Source organism: Apus apus, chromosome Z, assembly GCF_020740795.1.
Source record: "Apus apus isolate bApuApu2 chromosome Z, bApuApu2.pri.cur, whole genome shotgun sequence".
NCBI classification, from domain to species: Eukaryota; Metazoa; Chordata; class Aves; order Apodiformes; family Apodidae; genus Apus; species Apus apus.
Genome location: NC_067312.1, coordinates 1002228 through 1030192, shown reverse-complemented (window position 1 = coordinate 1030192; position 27965 = coordinate 1002228). Strand labels below are relative to the sequence as shown.

Here is a 27965-nt window from a genome sequence, read left to right as displayed (position 1 = left end):
TGCTCCCACTGCAAAGCTGAATCATAGAATCATAGAATCATAGAATCCTAGGGGTTGGAAGGGACCTCGAAAGATCATCTAGTCCAACCCCCCTGCCAGAGCAGGGTCACCTAGAGCACATCACACAGGAAGGCGTCCAGGCGGGTTTTGAAGTTCGGGCTTTTCCAAGGACAACCCTGTGCATTTCACCTCAGTATTTGTTTTCAGCCCCAAGAGGCAGGAAATACAAAAGGATACAAACTGACACAGATTGGCAAAAATGACACAGGGTGATACAACTTCACAAAAACAGAAGCCCCGATACTTTACAAAAAGATAGAAATCGACACAAATTAACCAAAGGATACAAATGGCTACAAATTGACCAAGCAATGACTCCGACTGATACAAATTTCCCAATGGCTCATTTCCTTTTCCTTTGCAACAGAAACAGGTGAGGTTACAGCACCAGGGAGGCTCCCTGCTGTCCTGAGGGAACCTTAATTCAGATTAAAGGCGCAGGGCCTGTGACCTGAAAGACTCTGAAACACCCACCAGGGAAAAACACCCCAGAAAAGGCCTTTTTTCTTTTTTTTTTTTTTGCAGGCAACCTGGATTAATTCCTTTTTTTTTTTTTTTTTTTTTTGACGCTGCGATCCAGTACCGAGCAGAACATCCCGGGAATGTTGCAGGCAGGAGGAACAGAGGAACCCAGAGGAAGGTCCTTGCCTGAACACTTGCCCAAGGGAGCTGGGAGAAGCAGCAGGAGCTGGGACGGGAGGCAAAGGGCCGTGGTGCCAGGCAGGATGCTCCTGGCTCCCTCCCACCCGCTGCAGCACGGGGCTTCATCCCTCTGCAGGGGAGAGGGTGAGGAGTGGGGCTGAAGGCTGAGACCACCCAGGTCCCAGGTGTCTGCAAGCACGGCCAGCAAAGCAGGGGGAGGCAGCCGGGGTGGCATTGTGCCCTCAGTCCCTGCGCCCAGCTGACAACGTGGTGGGGACATCCACCCCCCTGGTGACAAAGTGGCTGAGGGTGCTGGGTCCCCCCCAGCTCTGGGCCAGCCCATTCCTGCATCCACACGCTCACAGGTGTTGATCCCAACTTGACCAGCTTGCCCCAAATGGAGCATTTTAAAAGCAAACCTTTTTTTTTTTCCCCAGTAAATCTCACGTGTCTGATGAGAACTCGCTGCGCTTCATCAGCAAAAAAAAAAAAACCCCAAACCACAGCCCTGCTCTTTTTCATGATGTCACAGCATTTTTTTGAAGTAAAACTCTTGATGCTTTTGAAGATCACACCTTGTCCACTGGCTTCAGGGACACTGAGGCCTCCCTGGCTCCATTGTTCCCTCTGCTCCAGCGCCCACGGCTCCCTCGTGGGCTGGGAAAGGAGGTCAGGGAGGTTGTGGCCCCTCAGAGTCCTCACTCACAGTGACTGAATTCTGGTTTTTTCCCAGGAAAAAGAGCAGAAGGGAAGGTGTCTCCTAAGCCATCTCCCCCAGCCTTTTCACCAGCCGGTCTGTGGCAAATTTGCAAACAAAGCAACTTGGATTTGTGGAAATCACATCTAATCTCTGCTGCAAGAGATGAATAGGAGGTAGTTCTTGACAGATTTTGATTTATTTATTTTACATACTACAGATTTCTAACTGCAACTGTCCTGTTTTCCTCCCCTTCAGGAAAATCACAGGATACAGGATTACATCCCATCATCCAGATTTCAGCTGCTCTGATGTGCTCTCCCCTCAGTTTATGAATTTTCACTTAAGTCAAGTTAACTAAGTCACGCCGCATCCACAGCTGAATCATTTCTTGGTTATTTCCTTCTGTGATTTCAATCCTCTGTTTTTAATCAAATTATGAAACTAAATTTCCACTTATCATGTGACTATCAGGGCATCTGTTCATAATCTGTCCAATTCCTACAAATACTCCTTTCTTTGGCTTTTGGAAATTTGGCAGCTCTCTGGAAAATCTTCTGTGTGTCATTTACGTCCAGTATTTCTCTCTAATGCCAAGTGTAAATTGCAACCCACTGATGGCAAACACAGAGAAACAATTTCCCTGGGTTTTGCTGAGTGTGTTTTCAAGCTAAGGTACTGTTTTCCTTTTCTACTCAGCCAACCATAATTCTTAAAATTATTTGCAGAAAAATTGTGACTTTTTAGAGAACAAAAGAACTTCTCTCACTCAGCTTTAATTTTTCACTTCCCCCCCCCCCAAGAACCCTCACGTGTGTGAAGTGAGAGAAATTTTAGTATGTGTATTTTCTCTATCTGATGGCAAATAACCTTTTGTTTTATTTCTTCTGCCTTCTAGGGCAGCAACTTCAGATAGCTGTGCTCAGTGTTCAGCAGTTCTCTTTTGACTTTGACCTTTTCCATTAAAAAATGCTTGCAGGTATTATCAAATAATTTTTCATGTTCAACCAGCCCTTGTGCATTAACACCAGCAGTACTACTTCTCTAGGTTGGTTTATATATATATATATATAAAATTCTGTTTTCACTATCTCTTCCCCTGCATAATTTAAAATTGCTCTTTAAGTTTCAACCTTCCTGGAGTCATTTTTCCCCGTGGTGCTTTCTGAGCACTGAGTACAGCACCAGCACAACAACTTCCAAAGCTCACTTACTGGTTTCAGCAAGTATGTCATGGGCACAAAGAGCTGGGGTTCAACCACCTCTGGCCAGTGAGGATTTCTGGTTTGGCCCTGGTTTCCCCTCCCCTGCTGCAGGTGAGCAGGAGGAAAAAAATCGGTTCTAACTTCTTCCCTAATTTTTCCCACATTTTCTCCCAGTCTTTGCTTTTTCTCATCCCTTCATTCACCCCAAGGCCTGATGACTCAGATTCCTAGCTCTAAAGGTTAGTCTCTTGTTTGCATTAACCATCCCCATTTTTCACACCTACAGTGAAGGATTTGCACCAACAGTTGCACAGACTTTGCTGTTTTTCTAATGCTTTAGTTGAATTAAAATCTTTCTTTTCCCAGGATATAGGAAAAAACAGATTAAAAAAGGCCCTCGATGGAACAAGTTCAAGGCACAAAAATTTCAAAGGGAGGAAGAGACTTTCCCCTCCACTAAGGAATTCTGTAAAACAGTCTGTGCCCAAGTTATTATTTTCTGCTCTACAGTTTAAGCTTGAAAACTTGGAGCTGGAGTTCCCTCCTTTATGCAGTGCAAATGAAACCCCCAGTGCTCTCACTGCTGCAAAGATCAGCAAAACCTGGTACATAGATCCTCATATATATCTCCTTATATTTGATGTGTACTGTGTCTGTAGGGATGTACACATACATATACAATATAGAAATATTAATATATGATACATAAATATATATTTTATGTGTGTGTATATATATAAAATTGGGTGTTCCCCCAACTTCCTGAGTTTTCTGGACAGTGTCTCTGCCTTGTTATTAATCTTTCAGAATCTACTTTTCCTTTACAGGCTGCAATGGAGCCAGGTAATTGCAGTGTATAAAAACACAGGGTGAAATACAGGTGATACTCATGTAACTATGTCCCTGTGCCAAAAGGGAAAAGCCCTGGTGGTGACTGGGGAAGAGGGATGGGGTGGAGAACATGCCATCATGTTCACCCTCCAAGGGCCTCAAAAAATACCATAAAAACTAAGGAAGCTGCTGGGTTTGTTAGTGCCCAGAAGGGCTGGTGGTTGGTGGGGGGACTGGGGAGGACAGGGCAAAGGGATTCTGGTCACAACCCAGGGTTCTACACACACAAAGTTCTTCCATGGTGTTACCAGTGCCCAGGAGAAGAGCAGGGTTTGGGTTTTAGTGGGTTTTGCAACCCCCTGACACTGCAGCTGGCCGAGCAATGCAGCATCAGCTCCAACATTTGCAGCTGCTCTGCCTGGCTCCAGCGAGGATTATCCCACTGGGATGGCTCCAGGCACTGGGATGGTCTGGATTAACCACCCACGGCAGCACCTACAGCCCCCTGGATGAGGAGAAATCACCAGAGGAGCTGTGGGCCCCCATCTGACCTGCAGTCAGTGGAACCTGGTGACAATTCAGTGCCTTGGAGCTCGGCAGGGCTCCCACATCTCTGCAGAGCACAGGCAACGTGACTTTGCAACCAGCAAAATGAAGCAAGCTCAGAGCAACTGCAGTTCCTCAGTCTGCACAAAACCATGGAGCCAGGTTGGCTGAAGGCAAATTTTGTCTGAAGCAAACTGGTGGAGTCACTTTCCAGGACAGAAGATTGGGTATGGAATTCACCAGTCCTCAGTTTAGCCCAGGATAAATCAGATGAAGTCACCGGGGGCCTCCTGGGTGTTAATGAGGGAAGAATTTGGCTCCCAGACAGCAGCTGGATTTTTGGGGATTGCTGAATCCAGGGAAGCACTGTCTGCAGGATTTTTACAGTGCTTCTAGCACACAGGCTTGTCACTCCATCAGAGAGCTCAGCTGATCTCCATCATCTTCTGAATTGTTCACAAAATCCCTTCATACCCATTCCACCCAAAAAATGCAAGCTAAATATGAACAGTAGGATGTGCAATATGAGAGCATTGATCTAGGGTACAAAAAGGACACCATAAAAACTATCCCCCACTGTAAGGTCGAATAATAATCAGATACATTTCCTACAGGGTTAAATAATAATTAGACAAACCCAGTATTTGCTGGGGTGTGTGTATAAAAAATACAGATATGTGTATCCATGTATCTAGGAACTGCTTGCTAAATGATGGAACACACTTCCCAGTACCCCCCTGTTTTTCTCAGAACCTCCCAGCACACAAATATCTGTATTTCTGTGCAACACTGAAGTTCAGGGCATCTTTCAGTGCCCACTTTTTCAACCATCTCCAATCCTATACCATCTGGTAGGTGTGGTCACTTAGGGAGGGGGGAGATGGAAGGAGAGAGGGAGGACTCATGACACCCAGCAATGAATGCTGAGCAGAGAAGGACCTTTCTGTACCACTTTTCCCCGAGAAAAATACCAAAGCCTTGCTGGCAGGACCTGCTTCGTTGGGCTCTGCTTTTTTTCAGTTCAAGTAAGCACTTCAACATGATTCAGTGAGGATGTCCTACCACTACTTGCTTCAAAACGTTCCTCTCTGGCAAATCATTACAAACCCTAAAAAAAGACCTGTTAACCTAACAAGTCAATTATCATCCCTCTTCCCTGTGTAAGCAGCCGACTACAAACAGCTTACAACAAAAATCCTGGCTCGGGTTGGCTCAGACAGGGTGAAATATCCTGACATGCCTCAGTCTTAAAAAGGTGTTTGGTGGCTGAATTCCCACTTTTAATGATATAATTATTGTTTTCCCTTTGAATAGGAGAACACAGGAAAGGCTTACTGAAGTTCCAATGCACGGGAAACAGTGCTTTTCTGAAATTATGTTAGTAATATTTTTAACCAAAGAAAAGTTACCATAAAAAACATCTGAGAAACCAAAGAAACTTCCTGTCCAAAAAAATAACAAAACCCGTGCTGAACACTTTAAGTGCCTCAGAGGAGGTTGGTTGGGATTTTTTTTAGCTTCTTATTATTCACCAGCCCAAACCAACAACCTCCCTCCCGCTTTTTGATGGGGAAGCAAGACTGTGTAGGGAAAATAATCCTTCTCCTCAGCCTAAAAGCCATTTGCATGGCCTCAAATGATGGAGCACCGTGCAAGGCTGATGGCTGGTGTGGCTGTGTCACCCAGGTTTGGAAAGAATCATGGAACTATGGAGTCATGGAATGGTCTGGGTTGGAAAGGACCTTCAAGATCATCTAGCTCCAACCCCTGCATGGGCAGGGACACCTCCCACCAGCCCAGGTTGCCCCAAGCCCCATCCAACTTGCCCTTCAACACTGCCAGGGATGGGGCAGCCACAGCTTCCCTGGGCAACCTGGGCCAGAATCACAGAATAGCTTTGGTTGGAAAAGACCTTTACAATCATCAAGTCAAATGTTAACCCAGCACTACCAAGTCCACCACTACACTACTAAACCACATCACTAATGAGAAAGGAAGCTTAATTAGCTCAAGCTCCCACATTGAGGTGATAGAACATGTGTCTGCTCTGGGGTAAGGAGCAGGGAAGTGAAACCTTGGTCACTTGTAGTAAAGGAAGCAGATGGAAGAAGTGGGACTAGAAGCCAAAGGTACTTAAGGACTGGAAACAAGTGAGGCTCATGCACACTGTGAGCCAGCAAAGCCAGGCCCAGCAGGGTGGGCCAGGGAGAAGGAAACCCCTGACCCACCACCAGCTGCCCTTCCAGCTCCCTGAGCCAGGGGAGAGCCCTCAGAGGAACACAAGAGCTGGAGGAAGGACAAACGTGTTCCCACTTGCATGAGACAACTGAGAACATGGGGTTATTTCCAGAAGCTCAGCAATGGCCTTCCTAGGACAGAGGGAATGACTAGGCAGGAATGATGCAAAGACACGACACTTGTGTACGTTGCCACCATTTTCTTGGGAAAGGACTATACAGAATTTAAACTGGAGCAGTTTCAGTAGCAAAATCATGTTTCATGTTACCAGAACCTTCCATTTTCAGTGTTACAAAGTCACATTTATTTTTTACAGAACCATGTTATGCAAATGCACCTAAAACCAACCAATGACGCTTGTGGCATTTAAAATAGGAACTTTCTTTTCTTCCTCTCTTCTGAATTTCCCTCTGCTACTGCCACTCTTTTTCCCACCCAGCTAATGTCCATGCTCCTCAAAGGGAAGGGGCAGGTTCTAACCCAGCACACAGCTGAGGCTGAACCAAGTGCAAAGGCACATTCATTTCGAGCCCAGTCTGCAAAGCTGAGGTCACCTTGTGCTTAAGACAGGACGAAAAATTAGAGTCACCCTACGACAGCAACAAAATTGGCAAATTCAGCTGCTATGAGAAATTGGAAGGGGGGGTGGGGGAAAGAAGCCCCCTTTTGTGCTGACACAGCATAAACAGAACAAGCTGGTGTTTCGGGGAGTGGATCCGCTCCAGCTCACCGTGCTGCAAACAGCCTCCTGGTTGGGGCAGCATCACGGGGGGAGAAAACCAAGGGTTTTCAGTAAGAAACAAAGCCTGCCATGTGTTCCAGGGAAAGCTGGAGCACAAGAAAAATATACCCATGGAAGTGCTTGGCTCAGTCCAAAAAAGAGAAGTGAACTGGGAGAGGAATGAGGCAGAAAAGAAAGCAAAGAGCCAGAAGAAGTTATATATCAACATTTTAAATCCAGGTAACTTCAGCATAACATTCTAGTAGCTAGAAGACTAAACAATACCAGCCCAGGATTGCTCTCCTGTGCAGCTGCAGAGAAGCCTCACTCAGCCTTGCTGGGCTACTTAAAAATATGGAGCCAAAGGTGTCTTCCCATCCAAGGTTTGCAGTCCCCAACCTCTCTACACATGTCCCATCACATCACAGCTGCCACCACGGTATCAGGATGTGCCACACTCCCATGAAACATGACAAGCAGTAGGTGTTCCCATGTGTGACTCCAGCATCTCATGCACAGGGATGAAGAAGAATGCAGGTGCCACAGAACCCTGCTGCTGCCAGAAGTGGGGAACCACACCAACTGCACCTCTGGTTTCTCACAAGGCTTCCGAAGCTGGGCTGGGAATCAATAATTTTACAAAGCCTGTCCAAGACTGGTCATCAAGAAACCAGATGCCTGTGACTGATGTAAACCAGAAATCCGTATTAGAAGGAAAATAGTAAGGATTCATGGAGAATGATCATTCTTCCCTGTCCAAGGTTTAAAACAAGAGGAGCAGTGAACCAGGATGCAACTACTGAGTCCTGTTGTGGACAAAGGTCACTGAGAGGACAATGGAAAAAGACCAAGGAGCTCAGTTCCCAACAAGACATGGGCAGAGGGTAAGACATGGGCAACTCTTCTTGATGACACAAGTTGGCCTCACAAAACCTTGGCCTGAGGTTCTAAACTTTTACTTTTCAGGACCAAGAAGGCAAGCAGAATTTTCCAACCCTGGAAACAACTTATTTTGCATCTTCTTGTTCACAACAGCTACATCAAAGCCTATGCTGGTGAGCTGCAGCACCCACCACTCCTTCCCCAGCAAGGAGAAGACACGACAGTACAGTGACATCAAGCAAGGAGCAGCTTCTTGCTAATCTTCTCTGCAGATGGCTGTAAAATGCTAGGCAGTTAATTGCCATTTTCAGCATTACATGAAATAATAACAATATAACTCTCTCCAGAAACTGGATTTGTCCCAGCACCTTGTTAGCCAGTGCAAAGGTAACCCTGTAAACTGTAGTGTGTGTGAAAAAGAGGCAGAGAAATACCCGAGTGAGCTGTATCTCAGTGAAATAGTTGCTTTTATACTGGGTTTTATAGCATTTTTCCCCAGACACTTTTGAAAGACAAGGATGTGGGAAATACCCACAATTCTACCTGTAGCATAGCCTGTATCTTTACTTTAAAAAACCCCCCACAGTTCTCTCCTGACAGTCACCTAGGATCCATTTTCAAAGCAACAAAATAGTTTCACAAAACAAACCAAAGACAGACCCAGAAGCACACAGACAGATGGCTAGATTCTGTCATTAACTTCAAAATGAAATAAAAATATTAACTTCTCCATTGTTGCTAAACATTCTGCAGCAAGGCTGGATGCCTGGCAGACATGCACCTCAGCTGCTGCAAGGGCATCAAGACATACCTGCCTCCCGTGTTATTATTTATTATTTCTTAAGCACCAACGAGGTGTTGGGTGTTTTTTTCAAAGCCAGGGAAAAACCCAAAATGCTTTCAAAACGCTGCTCCCAAGGTGGGTAAGGCTGAGAACACAAGAGCAGGAGGGTGGCACGATGGGAGCACAGGCTGCAGCTGGAAAAAACACCCATTTGAAAGGCACAAAAGGCTTCGAGCCTTGTTCCTCCACCTGCCTGAGACACATCCAGCCCTGACCTGGAGGCCTCACCTCTGACCACCGGCCCCAGACTGCAGCAAAACACCAGTTGGTTACAGGGAAAAACCAGCCCTGAAAGGGGAACCATGAAAATCGAGCAAAACAGGAAAGGGGAAGCGAGAAAGCCCCACCAGGAGGCCTGGCAGAGTCGTTGGCAGATGGCCCCCCGCCCACAGATGGGGAGCCCTCACTTGGCCATTGCTGCCCTGAAATTGGGGGTTTCTGCTCCCAAGTGGGGGGTGAAGGGGGGGTGGTTGAGCTGAGGCAGCTCCGGGAGCTGCTCACTGCACCAGAGCCACAGTGTGTGGCCGTGATGGCCAAGCCAGAGCTGCTGGGCACCCCCCACCACCTCTCCCTAGCCTGCCCCTCGCAGGGAACGGGGGCTGCTGGGCTCCCCTCGCTCCTCTGCCCCGTCCCTCTGGGAACACAACCCCCTGGGAGGCACCAAAGGGCCAGCAGGAGCAGGGCAGGGATGGTCCCCCTGTGCTGGGCACTGCTGAGACCACACCTGGAATGCTGGGGTCAGGTCTGGGCCCCTCAGGACAAGAAGGAGATGGAGGGGCTGGAGCGTGTCCAGAGAAGGGCAAGGGAGCTGGGGAAGGGGCTGGAGCACAAGTGTGAGGAGGAGCAGCTGAGGGAGCTGGGGGTGTCCAGCCTGGAGCAAAGGAGGCTGAGGGGAGACCTGCTGGCTCTGCAGCTGCCTGAGAGGAGGTTGGAGCCAGGGGGGTCGGGCTCTGCTCCCCAGGAACAAGGGATGGGACAAGAGGAGATGGGCTGCAGTGGTGCCAGGGGAGGCTGAGATGGGATCTTGGGCAGCATTTCTTGCTGGCAAGGGTTGTCAGGCCCTGGCCCAGGCTGCCCAGGGCAGGGGGGGAGTCCCCATCCCTGGAGGGGTTTCCAAGCCCTGGAGATGTGGTGCTGAGGGACATGGGGCAGGGGTGGCCTTGGCAGGGCTGGGGGGATGGCTGGGCTGGATGCTCTGAGAGGGCTTTCCCAACAGAACAATTCTATGATTCTATATGCAACACAGGTGGGACCCAGATCCTGATGTACCTGGAACCCACTGCACTTTGCTGCCCTACAGAAGTATTTTAATGCTGAATCAAACCAAGCTGGGAAAGCATCTTCAGTGAGTGAAGACAAAGAATCAGAAAGCAGGGAATGATCCATGACAACTCCCCAGCCATTTGACGCTGCTTGAGCATTTGAGGTATCAGAGATTCTTCTTTTTTTAGGCAGGCTGATAGCAGAACTTAGTCACTGTTTGTCCTTATTCTACACATAAATAGCTGTTAGGATTCATATCCTCATACATTCCCTGAAATCTCTTCTTGTCAGAAGCAGTTGCTCCTTTTTTTAAGCCAAGAAGCAAAGGAATAAACCACACGACAACAGGAGCATGGCTGGAGTGTCTCCTTCCAAAGAAAAAACATCAAGTAGGTCAGTGCTGATGTCAGGCTGGCCCAATGGCAAAGGAGGGAGCAATGCTGTGACACAGACCTTCAAGTGGGTTGGGAACATACTCCTTTTTTCTCCAGCTGTTAACAAGAAGGAGGGTAAAGAGCTTTCTGTGAAAATCAGGTGGTGAGAGTTTGCTGGAAAGTGAAAGCTCTTACAAACCTACAGACTGTGGGCTTGTGTTTATCTGGACCTTCCCAGCACATGCAGTGAAGCAGGTGAAGAAATCCCCCAGGCAGTGCAGGAAGAATGAGCTGCTGTCTGCAGGCAGGGCCCTGGCTTGCTCAAACACTGACCCCTCAGTCTATCCATCTACTGAACTATTTCCTCCTGCTTTTGAATGACTCAAAATGCAATTATTTAGCCCGTGCAAAGCGTAAACAAACAAAGATGCACTAGGTTTTGGAAGTCGGAGAGGTCTGGGCAACTTACAGATTGCTGAAATTGCAACTAGAAATGCTGTGAAGAAGTTTGCACAATGATAAGAGCTTGCAGAAAGGAATTAAGAGCTGTCTCAGAAAGTACAGAGCCCGAGTAAGTTTTATGTGCAGTGTGTGTTTTGAAAATAGTGCTTATTTTAATAACTAGAGTTCTGTATCGATCTGTGCCTGTAAGGGATCTTGTTTCTCCATCTTGAGCTGTTCTGGATGTGAAGCTCCTGCCTGCAGTTGCATGGCAATTAAGTGTGATTAAAGATGCTATTCATTCCCCTGCAAAGCAGCAGGTAACCACATGTCAGAAGGGGGTGGTGGGAGAAGGGAGCAACTTCTGGGCAGTAAAAAGGCTATTGGCAATGGTCTGTTGGAAATGAGCAATGTGACAGCGTGCAGCCAGGGCTGCAGGAGGGGCCGTGGGGGTTGTGGGAGATCATCACACCCAGAAACATGATGGGGACCTGAAGAAAATGGTATTTAAAATAACCTCCATTTCTGTGTGCACCCAACCCCAGGACTCTGCTCAGAAACACACAGAAAAGCAGCCCAGCAACAGCCAAACCCAAGGGTGACAAACCAACCTGGTGTGTCCCCAAGAAGGCAGCTGTGGAAGGTATGGATGCCTCTGGTGCCTGCTGTGAAAGGGTGACTCCACCACCGAAAGGGTGGGAGATAGAGGGGAGGAACAGAAGATGACTCTCAAAAGACAGCTGCTCCCAGAAGACAAGAAGACTATTTTGTCTGACAGGCGTCAGAAATTCGGAGTTGCAGGAGTGATCTGGAAAGAACATGGCTTATTACAGGGGCCAGGGAAGGAACAGGTAGTTCACCACCAAGACATGACCACATGGCTTCATGGGAGACCGTACTCTTTGGAGAAAGCAATAGATGGTTGATAAAAGGCACTCTTGGCACCATGTGTGCAATGAAAATGGCTTCAGCTATTACTCCACTGGACCAATGCTTTGCTTTTTAGGGTTTGTGCATTTCTACCAACAAAACCTGCCAAACCACACCTCCTGTGCCAGGCAGAGCAGCCCCAGCTCCCACCCTCGTGCGCCGCAGCAGCACTCAGCGGTCGATTCCAAGTGCTGAAAATTGCCAGAATTAGTCAAAGCACAGCCTGCCTTTCACTGGAGGTGTTCCATCAAGCACTGACCAGCCCTGAACCAGTCCTGTGCAGCACAGTGAGCCCAACCCCGCCACGGTCCAGGGGCAGGCAGCACCATCCCCCTTTGTACCACGTTCAGGAAGTCAGAGTGCAGCGCCTGCGGAGGCAACCCGAGCTCCTATTAGCACTCAAGCACAACATAAACCTATTATTGCACGTTACAAATCGCAGGGTTATTCTGTTGCCAGGTTATAAGCTCCAGAAAGGTGCCCTTGGAATGCTCACTTCCAACAAAATAGCCCTCAGCTCAATATTTGATCCAAAGGGCTAAGAGAAAAGCACTCCTTTTACCACTAAATTGCAGTGTTGGGTTTTAGCATTTCTTCAATTATGATATGGACAATGAAACCGTGTCTTTCTGGATGCATGAGGAATTCTGCTAAATGAGCCATTCAGACATCTGAACTTAAGTCTGTTCCTTCAATCCACTTGATTAACATGGGAATTTTATCTCTTATGTCATTATTTTAATGCCGTAACATCAAAAACATTAGTCCAGAATGTGCCCATGATCACAGGAGTACGGTTTATGGGTGCCAGAACTAATTTCTGGAGCAGAAGCAATGATTTCACCTCCCAGAGCGAGATGCTCGAGCAGAAACAATGACAGAGGTGAATCCTCTCCAACTATAAATTACCACAGAAGCTACCAGGAGAAACTGTGCTTCCCATGCCCACCGAACTCCACGGGACTTCTGTGACTGACCTCAGGTTAGCCAGAACTTTATCGTAGAATCATATCACAGAATCCCAGCCTGGTTTGGGTTGGAAAGGACCTTAAAGATCACCTAGATCCAACCCCCCTGCGTGGGCAGGGACACCTCCCACCAGCCCAGGTTGCTCCAAGCCCCATCCAACCTGCCCTTCAACACTGCCAGGGATGGGGCAGCCACAGCTTCCCTGGGCAACCTGGGTCAGGGTCTCACCACCCTCGCAGCAAAGAATTTCCTCCTGATGCCTAGTCTAAAACTCTCCTCTTTCTGCTTAAAACCATTCCCCCTTATCCTATCACTACAAGGCCTTGTCAAAAGTCCCTCCCCAGCTTTCCTGGAGCCCCTTCAGGTACTGGAAGCTGCTCTAAGGTCTCCTCAGCTGTACTGAGAGTCAGGGAAAGCCCAAGTCAGCATCACCTACTCCATCCCCTTACTCCATGGCTGCAACCATTGACGAGGAATTCTGGACTCCAAGGGAGAGCAGCTCTTTCTCTTTGCATTTACTTCAGCTATACGTACAATACAGCACAATTATGTGTTGTACCATGTTTCCTGTGGAGCACATCCCATCCACACCTGGCTGGGAAGTGCATACCACCCAGTCAGGAAGCCAGTGTTCAAATACTTAAAAGCAAATAAACATAGCTCTGGAGCTTTTGTGAAGGGCATGGACACTGCCCATCTCATCACACAAATGGATTAGTAATAGACCTCATAGGAACCTAAAGTCCTTGCTACATGAGGTCTCCTTTATCATTTTATTACAGTTTTTCAGTGTCTTTTATAAGAAGGGAGAAGGTAGGAGAAATTATTACAGGTAAAGGAATTTTGCCATCAAAATGTGAGGAAACCCAGTTATTTGACTAAGCTAAAAAAGACTAAGTAATTTGTAGCAGAAGAATAAAATGAACTTGCTGCATCTCCAGAGGTCTGCAATATGATCTTCAGAAAAGGTAGCTTGCCAATTTAATTGAGGTAGGAGTTATTTAATTTTTTTATATACAGGTATAGTTTTCAATAAAGCTACATATGCCTATAATACTGCAATGGCAGATGTGTCTCGATTATTAGAGGTGGGCTCTGGGGAATATATACAATGGATCTTGAAATCCGTAAGCAGCTGTTAGGAAGGGAGGGGTGGAACATTGCAACACACACACATGTTCCTTAAGTGCAGTAATGTTTTGTTGTTTTACTGCAGGTGTATTACTGAGATGAAATTTAATAACTGACTGTATACAATCCCAATAAAACGGAAGGATTCCTTGCCGTTCCTGAACGAGGTACAAATGAGGAGCAGTTCAAAGAGCAGCAGCTCCGTGCACAGACACACACCCCCCACACACACCTCAGGTTGCACCTTTCCTCTCTGCCCTTTGTTATTGTTTACTATGAAAAGGTGGGCAGGCCATAAAAAGAGGGGAGAAGAAAGAAAAAAGCAAGCAAGCCCTCCAAGTGCTCTGCAAGACCTTGAAGGAGGGGCAGCCCTGCCAGACGCCACCAGAGTTATTTTTGTAACAGTTATTCTTTAGCAGCTTAAATCAGAAGCCTGCTTTCAGAATATGCATTAGTCTCAATCTCATGCTGAATGAAGCACTGAAGAAGGACCTTTGAAAAGTACGTATCAGATAAAAAGATAATCCCTCCTGCTTTCCCCCCCCCCTCTTTCTGTCTCTGCAGGACTCCTCTTCATAGAATTAGAGGAGTTGCAACAATTCAATAACTCACAGGAGAAAAAGGAAGTCCCCAGCACTTCTGGAAGAAAAAAGAAAATGGGCAATAGCAACTTCTGTCCATTCCCTCTCAGCATGAGAAGAACAGCCTTATGAAAGGACCTCCAGCCTCCCTGGACACACAGCCAGGCAGGCACGGGCAGCTGGGCTGACTGAATCCATCTGCACCGGCTGCTGGAGCCGCCTGGGCCTTTCATTTCCATTACACTCACTTCCAAGTTTTCCAGCAATATTTCTGTCACTTCTCCACACGGTCTCTGTCAAAGGTACGTCATATCCTCCCTCCACTACCCTCGCAGAGACGCATATATTCAAAAATTAAAACCCAAGGCTTTGCTTGTCTCCCTCCATGGGAAACGTTCTGACCGCGCTGGTAGGCGGGGGACAGGAAGGGACGGGACAGGAGGGGAGCGTGTTGGCCCCACAGACACCTGCTTGAGGAGAAGGAGCTAATGATTCTTCCCCCAACACAGGGAGGATAAAACATCCCGTGCAACTAATAAGAAAACCTTCTGAGAAAGCCTCTGGGTTGTCCCAGCAGAAGGGAGAGGGGGCCACAAGCCCCATGGTGTCCAAAGGCTCCTCTCACCCATCACAGAGGGACAGGGGAGTAGGAAAACATGGGAGGTAAAGGAGAGAGGATCCACCACCACGCAGGAGGAGAGACATCCAGAAAGAGCATGCAGAGTCTGTAAAGAGCCTGCCATGTCCAACGAACGTGTGGAGTCAGATCCGATGGGAGGAGATGCAGGAAAACATTGGCAGCCACAGGAAGGCTGGATTCCCCTTAGGTCTGCAGGAAGATTTAAAGGAGTTTCTAGAAACCTCAGCCCAAGCTGGCACATCCCTCAGCCTGGCAGCCTGCTGTGCCCTTGGTCTCAACCCCCCTGGAAACCCACACCCTGCTCCCAGAGGGATGGCGAGGGGAGGAGGGTTTGGAGCCAGGGAAGGGAGCACAGGAAAGCAAGGAGAGGAGTCGTAGGAAAAGCACCGCGAGGAAGCAGGGAAGAGGCAAGTGAAATGATCTGCGCTGCGTCACGGCGCAGAGGTGCCCTCGGAAGAAACACCCTCCTGCCAGCCCCATCCCCCTGACTTCTCAGGATCTCGGAGCCTACTCCATTCCAACCGGGATTCCTTGACTAAACTGCCACCACCACGGTCCCTCAGGAGACCCTGGGAAGGCACGGAGCTGCAGCAGGTTTGGGTGGGCTGCCCGTGGATGCCTCGGGCACTGTGAATGCACAAAGGAACCATTTTGTTGCAGGCTCTAATGCTGCTCCTTCGGGCTGAAGCTGCAATCAGCTCCCAGTTGAGCACCATGCCTACATCAGCCTGGCCTGCCTCTCCACCACGGTATCTTGAATCCAGCTGAAGGCCAGCAGATCTGATCTCAATCTGGAGAAAGTTACTGTACTTTGGTAGCGGTTGTGTTTTATTTAAAAATAAAAGGAAAACAAATAAAAAATGCTGGCTGAGGTTGTACAACTCCACCAGCTTCTACCTTCACACTTCATTCCAGAGTCAGCTTTTTACAGTGGAAGGCTTCCAACTGGCCTCCAAGAGTATTTCTTGAGCATTAAGTAAATCAGTACATCCAAAACCAACATTTAGACTCACTTTCTAAAAAGACTTAGTAGTAAAAACAAGTCATTTTAGGATTTGGGGATTTAGCTTCAAGTTAAAACACCTTAAAAGCTAAGTTTACTGTGCCTTTGCCAAAGAGGCATAATCCAAATTTTCAAAGGATTGCCTAATTTATTCCCACATACAATCTCATGCATTGCCTTGGAAATCATGGTGTATGTTTCTTGGCCATCAGGCTCATTTTAAAGTTCTCCTCAGCCACTGTTTTTCTGCATTAACCATTGCACACAACAGCACAGGATTACTCTAAGTTGGTCTCATCAACTAGTAACCAACTAGTGGATCCACACTTCTGTAAGCAGCACACGTTACCATGAGCCTAATCATAGCATTTTGTGTATCCAGATCCTCATGCACTATGGAATATCACTGGTTTATAAATTAACACAGCTCCTCTCCAGCTGGAAACCAAAGCATGGGACTGACACAGCTCGCTGTCCTCGGGAGCATCTCCCTGCTCCCACACACCCTCACACCAGCCCCTGCTCTGCAGCCACTGATGCTCTACCTACCAGATAATTTCTTTTATCTCTTCCTGCCATTACCTCTTCCTGGTGCTGATTTACATGAAGCTCTCTCAATCAAGAAGCAGATGTGTTGCTCTTCACCACCACGTGCAGACCCCCACTTACAATCTGAGCACCCAACCCAATACAGAGCAACACAAGAAACCAGGATAAAGTTGGAGAAATGGAGATGGAGCAGGTATGTTTTTTTTAACACTACTGCCTTGCTAAACCGTCCCCCCCCCCCCCCCAACTCAGCACAATGTTAAGAAAAGGATTGATCTTGGGGGAAATGGTAAGAGGCACAGAATTAAGACAACAGGCAAAATCCTGACTTCACGGAATGAAATGAGATTTTTGTCATTAACTTCAATGAAGTCAGTGTTTCAAAAGTGTCTTGACAACAACTTCGGTACGTGTTTCTTAGATGACTTCTCTCTAATGGAATTAAATAGTTCCCAAGATGAGCTTTCTTCCATTCCCACTGTAATCAGTGTTGTATTTGCTATGGTTTTCAGTGAGAGCCCAATTGGGCCCTAGGCTCGGAAAGAAAAATCATCTGGAAGTAAATGGGTTGCTGCAGATCTGACCTCTTCTCTCATTGGTGTGAAGACAGCGCGGGGATGAAACCTCCCATCATTGCTGCTATTTGTGTGAAGTGAGGTTGTTGGGTTTTTTCCTACCAGAAGATTAATAGGTAGCAAGTTCAATATCGTTAGGTATTTAGTTTTCCTTAATTGTTCCAGGAACTCATCTACAGAGAGCAATGCATCACATCTGGAGGTAGCAATTTACCTTTCAGAAATCAACAAAATCTGCACGCTCCTCCTGGGCTTAGGAGAAAGGAGCTCACACAGCTCCTGCTCCTCCAGTCCCTCGGCTGTCTCCAGGCTCCAGGGGATCCTCAATGACCTGCCACATCCCCACCAATATTTCCTTTGGAATTCACCAAGTTTTCATCCATATCTTCTGTCTAGCTAAGCTAATCTTCCTCCATACGTGTGAACGCACATCCCAGAAATCCCACAATAGGCTTGTAGCTTTTAATTTTCTTTGCAGCCTGAAGGTTTGTAGTTGTTAATAATTTGGTGGATCCTGATAGTTCTGCAGCCTGAAGAACAGACAACAGATGGTCCAGCCTCAGCATTAAGCATAATTCCTTCTGTACCTTTCAGGAATTTGAAAGATTCTTATTATAGAAACATTTTTTCTCCTTCCTGTCTGGGCCCTGGTCATCAGCTTCATCCACTTTTCCATGAGCCTTCACAAAAACAGATGCATGTGGCAGAACCACACACTCTGTGCCATGGATGGGAATTTTTACTATTTGGGGTGTTTCTGGTAGTATTTTCCTAATATCCTCAACTTTTCACAAATGAAACCACAGTAAAGGAGAGTGGGTAGGTAGGGTTTTCTGCATCAGTTCTTCACTGACCCCACACAATAAGTGCTGCCACGTAGATACAATCAAGGATCCACCCAGAGAGCTGACCATGCCTGTGCCAACTGAACTCTGAGGGAGCTCCAGAACTGGTCCACCAGTGTAAAACATTATTTGCTCATTGTTACCATCCAGGAAAAAAGAATAAATGCATTCAATCTGTCATGGTTTTAGCCAGTAACCAGGTGTTTATAGTTCCTAGAGTCTGTGTGGCTACAGGAAATGTTTATCCTGGTCCTCTCAAACCAGGACACTCTGTGGGCTTGTTTCCTGGAATAAGGGATCCATCTGTGCCCTGCAGATATCCCCAGATACAGGTGTGCAAAATGATGAGTCACATGAAGCCTCCAAGTTCAAGGCACACAAAGACCGTGTAAGTTCTTGAGGTCTAATGTCATTTTCAACTCAGAAACAGCTTCCACCTTCCTTGCAGCATCGGGAGATCATGCCAACACAGTGAGAGTGAAAGAAAAGCTAAGAGCAAAACACAGCAAAGAAAAGGTGAGTTTCCAGATGCAATGTGAAATGGCAGCAGAGCCAAGACAGCAGCACAGCAGGATCTCCAGAAGGCTGGAGCTTCTGAGGAGATGGGACTCACCCTTGCATGGGTACTAGAACATCCCCAACCTGTGCAAGCTCTGGGGAAAGGAACACACCCTGCTGCCTCACAGCAACAGAAAGCAAAAGCATCTGAGGATTTAGAAGTGAAGAGAACTAGCTAGAAATAGTTCCTAAAATTGGCAGAAAGGATGTGGGGCTCATGGCCCAGATTCCTGCCACTGCCACTGCTCGCCTTCCTGGGATGCTTCCCTGCACTGGATGGCTGCGTCCATCTGGCCACAGGAGCCCATCCATCCACAGAAACCTGTCCATCCATGGAAGCTCATCCATCCATGGAAGCTCATCCATCCATGGAAACCAATCCATCCATGGAAACCCGTCCATCCATGGGAGCTGAACCATCCATGGGATCTGGACCATCCACGGAAACCCATCCATCCACAGAAACCTGTCCATCCACAGAAAACCTTCTATCCATAGAAATCTATCCATCCACAGAAACCAATCCATCCATGGAAACCCATCCATCCATGGGAGCCTGTCCATCCAGGGAAGCTGAATCATCCATGGAAGCCCATCCATCCATGGGAGTCCATCCATCCACAGAAACCTGTCCATCCATGGAAACCTGTCCATCCACAGGAGCACGTCCAGCTGTGGGAGCCAGGATGCTCCTGGTGCAGCCACAGGGCTGCAGAGAGCAGGGGCATGGACCATCAGCTGAGAGCCCAGCCCCAGCCTCCAGACCCTGCAGGTGGCTCACATGTGCACACGGCCAATGGAAATGTCCTTTTCATTGCTCAAATGGTTTCATTTCCCTGCACTAAATGTTTAAAAAATACAAACAACAGACAAATAAATTGTTTCCCCACATTGTTAAAGAACACGGACATACAACAGGAAAGAGGGGATCAAGTATTTCCCTTTCCCACAGGGAAATAATATGCATTTTGGCTGGGTTTTTTGGGTTGTTTTTTTGTCATAGCATTATTGTTGGTTTTATTCCCTCGCAGATTTGAACAGTATAAAGCTTTGAATATTAAGGAGGCTATTAAATTCTCTCAATAGTTTTCCAAAGTGCAAAGCTACTGCACTTAAAAAAAAGGAAAGGCAGCCTAGCACTCTTCAAGAACAAAATGAATTTGAACACACGATTAATATTGCTCCCGAAATTAAAAAGAAAGCGTCTCTAAATAAACAAACCACAACAATTGTCTTGAAACAAAGCACAGACTTTTGGCTATTGATAGTATTTTTAGACTCAGACTTTCTCTGGAGACTTAAAAGTATGCAAATGCAAAGTGCAGAGAGGCACAGGCACACACATGCTATACCTTTGTATTACATTGGCATTTTATTATTTAATTAAACTACTCTTATTTCTCTAGCTCACGCAGGCTTCCCTCGAGACGGCTTTGCTGTTAGCCTGCTGGCCTTGACTTCCAGCCAAAAACAATTCAGAAACAAAAAGGGACAACAAATCATATTTTCACAGACATTTTTATCCCTCAATACAACCTTGTTTTCACACAACATCATACAGATTCGATGAAAACTCGAATTTACGACAGTAGCCACCCCGAGCTGGGGGCTGACACCAGCGCTGCCGCGTTTCCACCGGTGTCACCTCCGGACTGGGGCTGTTGGGAGGCCCAACAGTGAGGCTTTGTTGAAGGGACAGGAATCAATAGTTCCCAGCAGCCCTGACTAGGGGGTATTAGTTCAGGCCAAGTATTACTGGTCTCCAGTAACTGTATCCTGGCTAGAACAGCTCAGGCACGAAGCTTTCAAACCTGCATTGGCAAAGAAAGCCCCTTTCTGAGGAGTGCACGTTGGCAGCCACCACCGTTTGTGGTGGAGCCTGTCCCCAAGATCCACAACTTTAAGAAGCAAGCCTCATTGATCAGAGCATTTATCACAACCCCTCTGCTGAGCAGACTTCCACTTACCTGGTGGCAACCCTGTAAATTCGAATCTCTTCCATAGGATGAGTATGAGCCCCTTTCTGTTTTACCTGTTAACAACAAAAAAAAAAATAATAAAATAGATGTAGAACTGATACCAACACATCTTTGCAGCTTCTCCAAGCACTTTGTATGTTCTCCACCTTTTCCTCATGCTGTTTACGTATGTAAAATAGGCACTGCTGACTGCCTAATGCACAGACGCAACAGCAAGGGCTTAGCATTTCTTCATGCTGAGAATGGAATGTGAAATAAAGTTCCTAATTTGGCTGCACTGCTCCACACACTTCCTGGAACTGGGATTGGGTTGGGCACCCCAGCACCCTGTCCCACTGCCTGCCGGGGACACGGTGAGTCCCTTGTGGGACAGCCAGGTTTGCCCAGGAGCTGCTGGGGCTGTGGTTCCCTACCCTCCTTCCCAGGAGAAAGTTCCCCCCTGATGAAGGTGCTGTTGGAATTTACACCTGGGAGAGAGACACTGGTTGGGAACTGGCCTTTCTCTCCTGAGGCTGGGGCTGCCCCAGCAGCTCTGGGACTTGAGCCCAACGAGTGGCGAGACTCTCTACCAGCTCCAAGAACCCTTTTTTCCCCCCCCTCTTTTTTCCCAGGAACCCTTCAACACTCGGCTCCAACAGCCTGACGTGCAGCACCGGCTACGGTTGTGCCATATTTACAAAGGAAAAGAAAGGTTCTTTCAGGTTTGAATGGCCAGACTCGAGCAAAATCAAGAAGGGAAGAGGTGGTTTCTGCAAAGCATTAAGTCATGGCTGAGCAGCACCGCACCACGTGCACCCGAGACAAAGAGCAGTCAAGAGGGCTGATACAAAACATATTGACACTAAAAGACCACCCTTATGGTGAGGATAATCACGGGAGGGGGGAGGAATTATCTAACAAAACATCCAAGAGCACAGTAAAAATCACTCATAAAATAAAGTTTCTATTATAGGCTGGGGCATAAAACCCACAACACACAGTCCTAGTTACCAGGGACCAGATGCTCGGTTTATCTCTGCCTGCAAGTCCCAGCGATGCTGGGGACCCCTCTGCACCTCGGAGCCAGGTCTGTGTGGCTGTGGACCCCCTGTCTACCAGAGGAAGGTGACAGCCCTGCACCAAATCCCCTCTACACCTGCCCAAGCCATTAAAAACATCCTTAAACTGCGTTTGGAAAGATCAGCTGATAATAACGACAGCATCTGCTGACAACAAATTCCAGGGGCTGGAATATGGTGGGTGATGGGTCCCTATCTGGCACGTCCCCTCGTGTGTCCCCACACCATCCAGATTTCATACAGGACCCGGCGAGGCAGATCATTAGACAAAGGCTGATAGAGTTCATTTAAAGCATTCCCAAAATGGTGTGTCCACATTCAGGCTTCGCAAACCTTCCCTTTCATATTCAGTTCCTGGGTTTGGTTGCCATTTAGAGGTATTAATTGATAAAGTTTGACTACAGGGAGTGATTTGGAATAAAAAAATCCTCTTTCTCCCCATGATAGTGTAAGTCTACAGAGTTTGCTTTTGCTGCTCAATTGTTTCTGTTGTTTTCCACATAAAGTAGTTACTTATAGAAGGGAACCTCCAAAATATATTTGCATTTCATAGGACGTTTGCACATGTAATAACTTTTGAAAGCACTTGTATCTGGTTATACAAAAATGATGGATCACTCCCTCCATAGCCCCCCTCAGGTTCAGAGCACCGGGAGCCTTTGCAGAAATAATTCAAGATGGAAATGGCGATGAAATTTTAATCGTGAATCTCCGAGTCCAACACCGAGATCTGAGAACAAAATGTCTTGCTGGCACGCCTGGAGTTACGTGTGCTACTTCCCGTCACCCCAAGAGGGCCAGAAAGTCGATGCAAATAAGTGGTGAGGATGGAGGGGGGGGCGGGGGGAAGGTAGAAAAAAAATCCCAAACAGAAAAATAGGGTGGAAGGGAACCAAGTAGAAGCAGCACCACAAGGTACTTTGCAGGCGGTTCTGGCTGCTGCCGGGGCGGCAGGAATCTGCTTTTCCATCGTATCAGACACAGGCAGCCTCATCTTAATTTCAGTTGTTAAAAAATATTTATCCAGATACAAAAATAAACCCACTGCAAATTACAAGTTGTCAGGGTTAAAATCTACTTCTATTTGTGTGGGGGAGGATAAGAGAACAGCATAGACATGAATCATTCTCAGTAATTTGAGTGTTTCCATGACATCAATGGGCACTCGTCCAGGACTCTGTCGAAGTCTGTGAGGTACCAAAGCAGCACAGCAGCCAGCAGGAGATTGACTTTTTTCTTTTTTTTCTGGGGGGTTTTTTGGGGGGGTCGTTTTTTGGTTTTTTTTTAGGATTATGCTCCTTGTAAAGATCTCTAGCATCCACTTTTACCACCAAACAGATAGCTTTGGAGACCACGAGTGAACGCATTTCATTCTGCTAGTGTAAGCCTTTAACTTTATTACATGTGTTGCTGTTGTTCCCACACGCAGCTAGAAATCTGCCTCCTCGATTCAGAACAAATAACCAAAATTGATGAAAAAAAGTCAAGAAACCATTAAAAAGACAGACACACGTAGGTTTTCACTACCAACTGTAATTATGAAATTATCATACTTTTTGTAATGGCACTTCCTTTTGGGGAGGGGGGAAATATCTTTTGTATAAACTGTCCGTTTAAAATTAGCTACAGTCTTGATGTTGATTTTCTGCTTAAAATTCACTGGCACATTTGTTTCAGATAATAAAATTTGCAAGAGTGCTGATAATATGCAAGAGTAGGCTCTTTCAGCAACTATTTGTGCTCACAAATACAAAAGCATCCCCTGAATTTCTACGTTTACTGTACACTGTGCATCATTTCCAGTCGCTCGAACGCCCCAGCCGGTACGGTGCCTTTTCCGAGGTCTGCAAGAGCTGAAGATTCTCTCTTCCCACATCCCAACCCCCCCCCCTTTTTTTTTTTCCTTCTTTCTTCTTTTTTTTGGTTGTTGTTTTTAAATTTAAAAAAGCAAAATGTTTTAAAAAAGAGAGAGCATCTACAGCGATGTAGACACCCGACGCATTCACTGCGGAATTTTCGAGACAACCCTCTAGTACTAGAATGCGGCAGCCGCTGCGGATATTTTTTGGCACAAAGACAATGGTGGCAGTGCCAAGCCCCATGGCTAAAACTACTCAAAAGAGGCATAAGGGTAGCATTAATCGTTCAAGTCTTTTACTGCATGGAGTACTGTTGTCCATATTTTACAACCTAAAAGTACCCGTTAGTAATATTTGTTGTAAGCCAGGAAAATGGGGGGGGGGGGGGGAAGTGGGGTGTGGGGAGGAAATATTGAAAGAAAGAAAAAAAAAAGGCAAAAAAAGGAGCCTGAAATAGAGACGAGTAACAAACCTTGTCAGACATCTGATTAATTTTTTTCTACCTAGAGGACCAAATGCTAAAATGTGCCATTTGTTACCAGCGCTCCGAACACGCCACACGAGCCATACCCTTCCATGGCTTTATGATCTGACAATTGAAACAAAGCTCCATGGAAGAAGTTGACCTACAAAGGCTGGTGAATAACTTTCCAGTCTGCACTTGTTCCTTAGGTAAGGCAAAAAAGCATCTCCATTATTACCAGAGGCACCAACTTAGCGTGTGGGTAAATATATATTTATATATATATATATATATATATATATGTTTTTTCCATGAATTGACACAATGCATGCCAATCAAAGGAGGGACAAAGAAAGAACTCCATGCAGCTCCTGTTTTCTGACAAACACTGGATCTCAAGTCTCTGATCCCTAAACATCTTTAGAAAAACCCCTGCTTATCTTCACCAAACTAGAATGATTGCTTCATAAATATTTTGTTTGCATTTTTGTTTAACTGCAGAAAAGCAAAGCAGCACAGGATTGCCAATCAATCAATAAAGAAGCCACTTGCCTTGCCATGGTGCACTTTGAAAAATTAATCAAATTAAGTAGAAAATTTAAGCAACTTCCAAAGCAAAAATGCAAGTCCTGGATTCCCCACTCTCTTTTCCCTGCCCTGGGAGATAGGGCACCTTGGCTTTTTTTTCTGGTAGGCAGAAAGAGAGGCATGAGGCAACTCCTTCCATCTGCAGAGAAAAGGAAGTGAAGCTATTGCTAGAAATTACTTCAATTCAATGTTTACATTGATTTTGGCTGGGAAGTATTTTTTGAGAGATGAGTTGGACCCGAATATTCTAACTCAGGTTTCTGCTGCCCTGCATTTGGGGTTTAGTTCTTGGTTAGAAAGACGAAGGAAAACCTGTCTGGGGGAAAAATACAAGTAATTGTATAAGGGATTGAAAATTTAACGGCTGTGAATTTTGGTCTGTTCAGGTCTGCTTAAATCTGCAAAAAAATTACTGCATTTCTAGCACCTTTGGAAATGAATGATTGTTCCCTCTGATGCCTGAAATGCATCCTGAAAGGAGCCCAATCGATTCCCCAACAGAGAATGACAAATGAAAGAAGAATTCAGTGTCCAAGTCAGAGCAGGCAGGAGGAACAGAGAGCTGGAGCATATTTGGGTAGAAGTTGTGAGCAACTGAAGAATGGGCTGAACTTCATAGCTGCACACTTGTCTGGATGTAAGGAACACACACGTGTGATCAGCTGCCGCAGGGTTTATTTGCATCGTTACGAGGCTCATGGAACAGTTTCCTTCTGCCTCAATCTATAGTTCTTGCTTTCACTTTTTTTTAATGCTTGCTTCAGTTTGGTTGCACAAGAAAGGAAGGATGCAAGCACAGCAGGGAGCGAGTGCTGGACTCATCCCAGTACTCTCTACTGGGAGTGAAGGTCCCCGAGCACTGGCCCTGCCTGACAGGAGGCACAGGAACCTCTGACAGTGACAGCCACCTTAGCACTACTATTTTTTTTTTTTTACTTTATTTTTTTTTGCCTCCAAGTATTGAAAACCTGACTCATTTTTCAGCAGAGAAATCAGGTAAAAATTCGCACAGAATTAGAAAATTCTTATTGAAATAAACGAGACATTTCACACTATAGACTGTAGCTACCAACACTTCACTCTTAAGAGAAATATCTATTTATTCCCTGTGCTCTCCATGAAGAGCCTCCCCGGAAAAACAGTCTGGCCTTGCTTGCATCAGAGCAGCCAGCAGGCCACTTCTTTATTTTTTCAGAACTTTTGAATAGTCTGTTCTTTCAGAGAGAGAGGAAATAAAAAAAAAAAGGGGGGGGGAAGAAAATGTTTTTAGTATTAAATGAAATTTCTGGGGCTCTTGATTGCAGGATGCAGATCTGAGCGCTATCCCTGGCACCAGGACTAACAGCTGGCTGAGCCTTCTCCCCCTTTGTGAGACAGCTCTGAGCTTTGCTGGGCGGCTTCTGCCTTGGCTGTGAAGCTGGGCAGGCAGGGATGCTCCCCAGGCGGGCAGGGATGCTCCCCAGGCAGGCAGGGATGCTCCCCAGGCAGGCAGGGATGCTCCCCAGGCGGGCAGGGCTGGACACTGGCTGGAGCAGCTCCCCAGCAGCAGGGAGCTGGCAAGGGAACAAGTGGCCCTTGTGCTCGGGCTGAGGAAAAGGTGCTGAAAGGTTGGGTGGGCACCATCCCCACCACCCAGGGGGACAAGCAGGTCCCAGCAGTGGCTGCTGACCCCGGGGCCTGGCTCTGGTTTCTCCTCCTCTAGCATTTAAACAGCAGCTCCACTCGGCTGAGTTACTCCCTCGGGCTTGACCCGGGTTGTATATCCAGACTTCCAGACTTCCCCAACACTTACTGCTACAGGATGGACAATCAAAATACCCGATTTATTTCGGTGAGGTTTTGAACAGCGTATTTTACATCACAAAGAATCTCATCCGATGGCAATGGAAGTATCATGTTAATGAGCTATTTCTGCTTTGTGCTCTACATGAGGGACAGACAACACGGAGGAAATCAGAAAGATTTTAAGGAAAGTTGGTGCAGTAACGTTCACAAAACTGTACAAATGACACGGTACCTCATCCAGGGAAGGTCCGCAAACTAGACACAAAGCAAAGGGAAGGTATTAATCCCAATAATCAGAATGGCATCGCAGCCCAAAACGTGGCACAAAGATCTTTTTGCCCTGACAGAGGATTTCTGCACTTGCACTGCTGTGCAGTAAACACTAGTGGTTCTGAAAGAGACGTTACGATGCCAGAGCAAGCACCGTCACAAAGGGAGAGGCGTTTTGTTTGTTTTTTTAAACAGTACCACCAAAATGCAAAGGGAATTCAATTCTAAATAAACTGAAATAAAGCCACAGAGCTCACCTGAACAATCTGAAGAAAACTGAGTGCCCAAGTGGCACCTCAGCACTGAGTCAGCTCAACGGGCCAGAGCTCATGCTTCAATGGGCAAGGCTGAAATGCCCCGAAGGCCAAACTCCTTCCTTACACACACCCCCCCCATACGTGTGTCCTCCCTGCACATACACACACATACATCTTGCTGGGAAAGGCTGCACTGTCTGCTGAAGGGAAAGGACTGACCCCCCCAGCTCCACGCTCCTTTCTATCCCTATTCAGTCACTCCACCAAAATATCAGACCCTATTTTTTTTTTTTTTGCCACTGCTGTCGGTTCCCGAAATATTGGAGCTCATGCAAAAAGACTGAGGCAAACTGCTCCATCTATTTCTGTAATCTACCGAACACCAGCTCTGCTGCAGGGCAGTACGTGGTCTCCCTGTTTGCCTGCTTTTGACACAAAAACTACACTGGAAAAGATAACAATGTGAAGAGAGAAAATCAAAGTCCATATTCTGCCAGATTTATATTGAATGGTCCCTCAGCCCTTGACTAGTCTCACCAAAACCGATTAGATGGTAAAGATTATCACACTATCCCATAAAATAAAGGTCTGACGCTAATAGCTGGGTGCTTGCCCGGGTGATACAGCTGCACTACAGGGTGGATTGTGTCTCATCCAGCCCAAACAAGCTCGCTGCACCCTTTGCAACAGGTTTTCAGCACCCTGAAGTTAACCAGAGGACACGCAGGTCTTGCCATTGCGCAGCCATCGCTGCCGTTGTGCAACCAATAAATAACACCCCGGACAGGGAACATTAACGAGCTTAATATCAAGTACATGCACTAATTGAGACCAGAATAATAAACTTTCATAATTAAATTAGGTATTTAAACAAAACAACTGTTTATTTCAATGCTGCCTGAAGAAATTATATTTAACAAGTGGAAGGAACCTCCAAGACTCCTCCCTGCCATGGGCTCTGCTGCTCGACTGGCGGAGGCTGATGCTGCTCAAGTGGCCACGTCCAAGCGAGCCCCGAGCAACCAGGCACCTCCACTCAAAAAGCTGTGAAGGGGAAGAGCATTTCTGGGAGACAATCCCTCATTTAGAGCGAAGATGCGTCTGACTTCATAAGCATCTTTAGTCTCCTTTCCTTTTCATGTGTGCAGAGATTTTCAGTCTAGAGGAAATAATTATGATCA

At 46.6% G+C, this 27965-nt stretch overlaps 1 protein-coding gene across 20 annotated transcripts in view; it reads right to left on the bottom strand.

The window, feature by feature from the left end:
• TCF4 (transcription factor 4) overlaps window positions 1-27965 on the bottom strand; it is a 224452-nt gene that overhangs the window by 92539 nt on the left and 103948 nt on the right. For all 20 annotated transcript variants that reach the window (XM_051642456.1, XM_051642454.1, XM_051642466.1 and 17 more), the window contains one exon: window positions 20493-20557. In XM_051642456.1, coding sequence (XP_051498416.1) covers window positions 20493-20557 — 65 coding nt within the window. The remainder of the gene's footprint in view (window positions 1-20492; window positions 20558-27965) is intronic.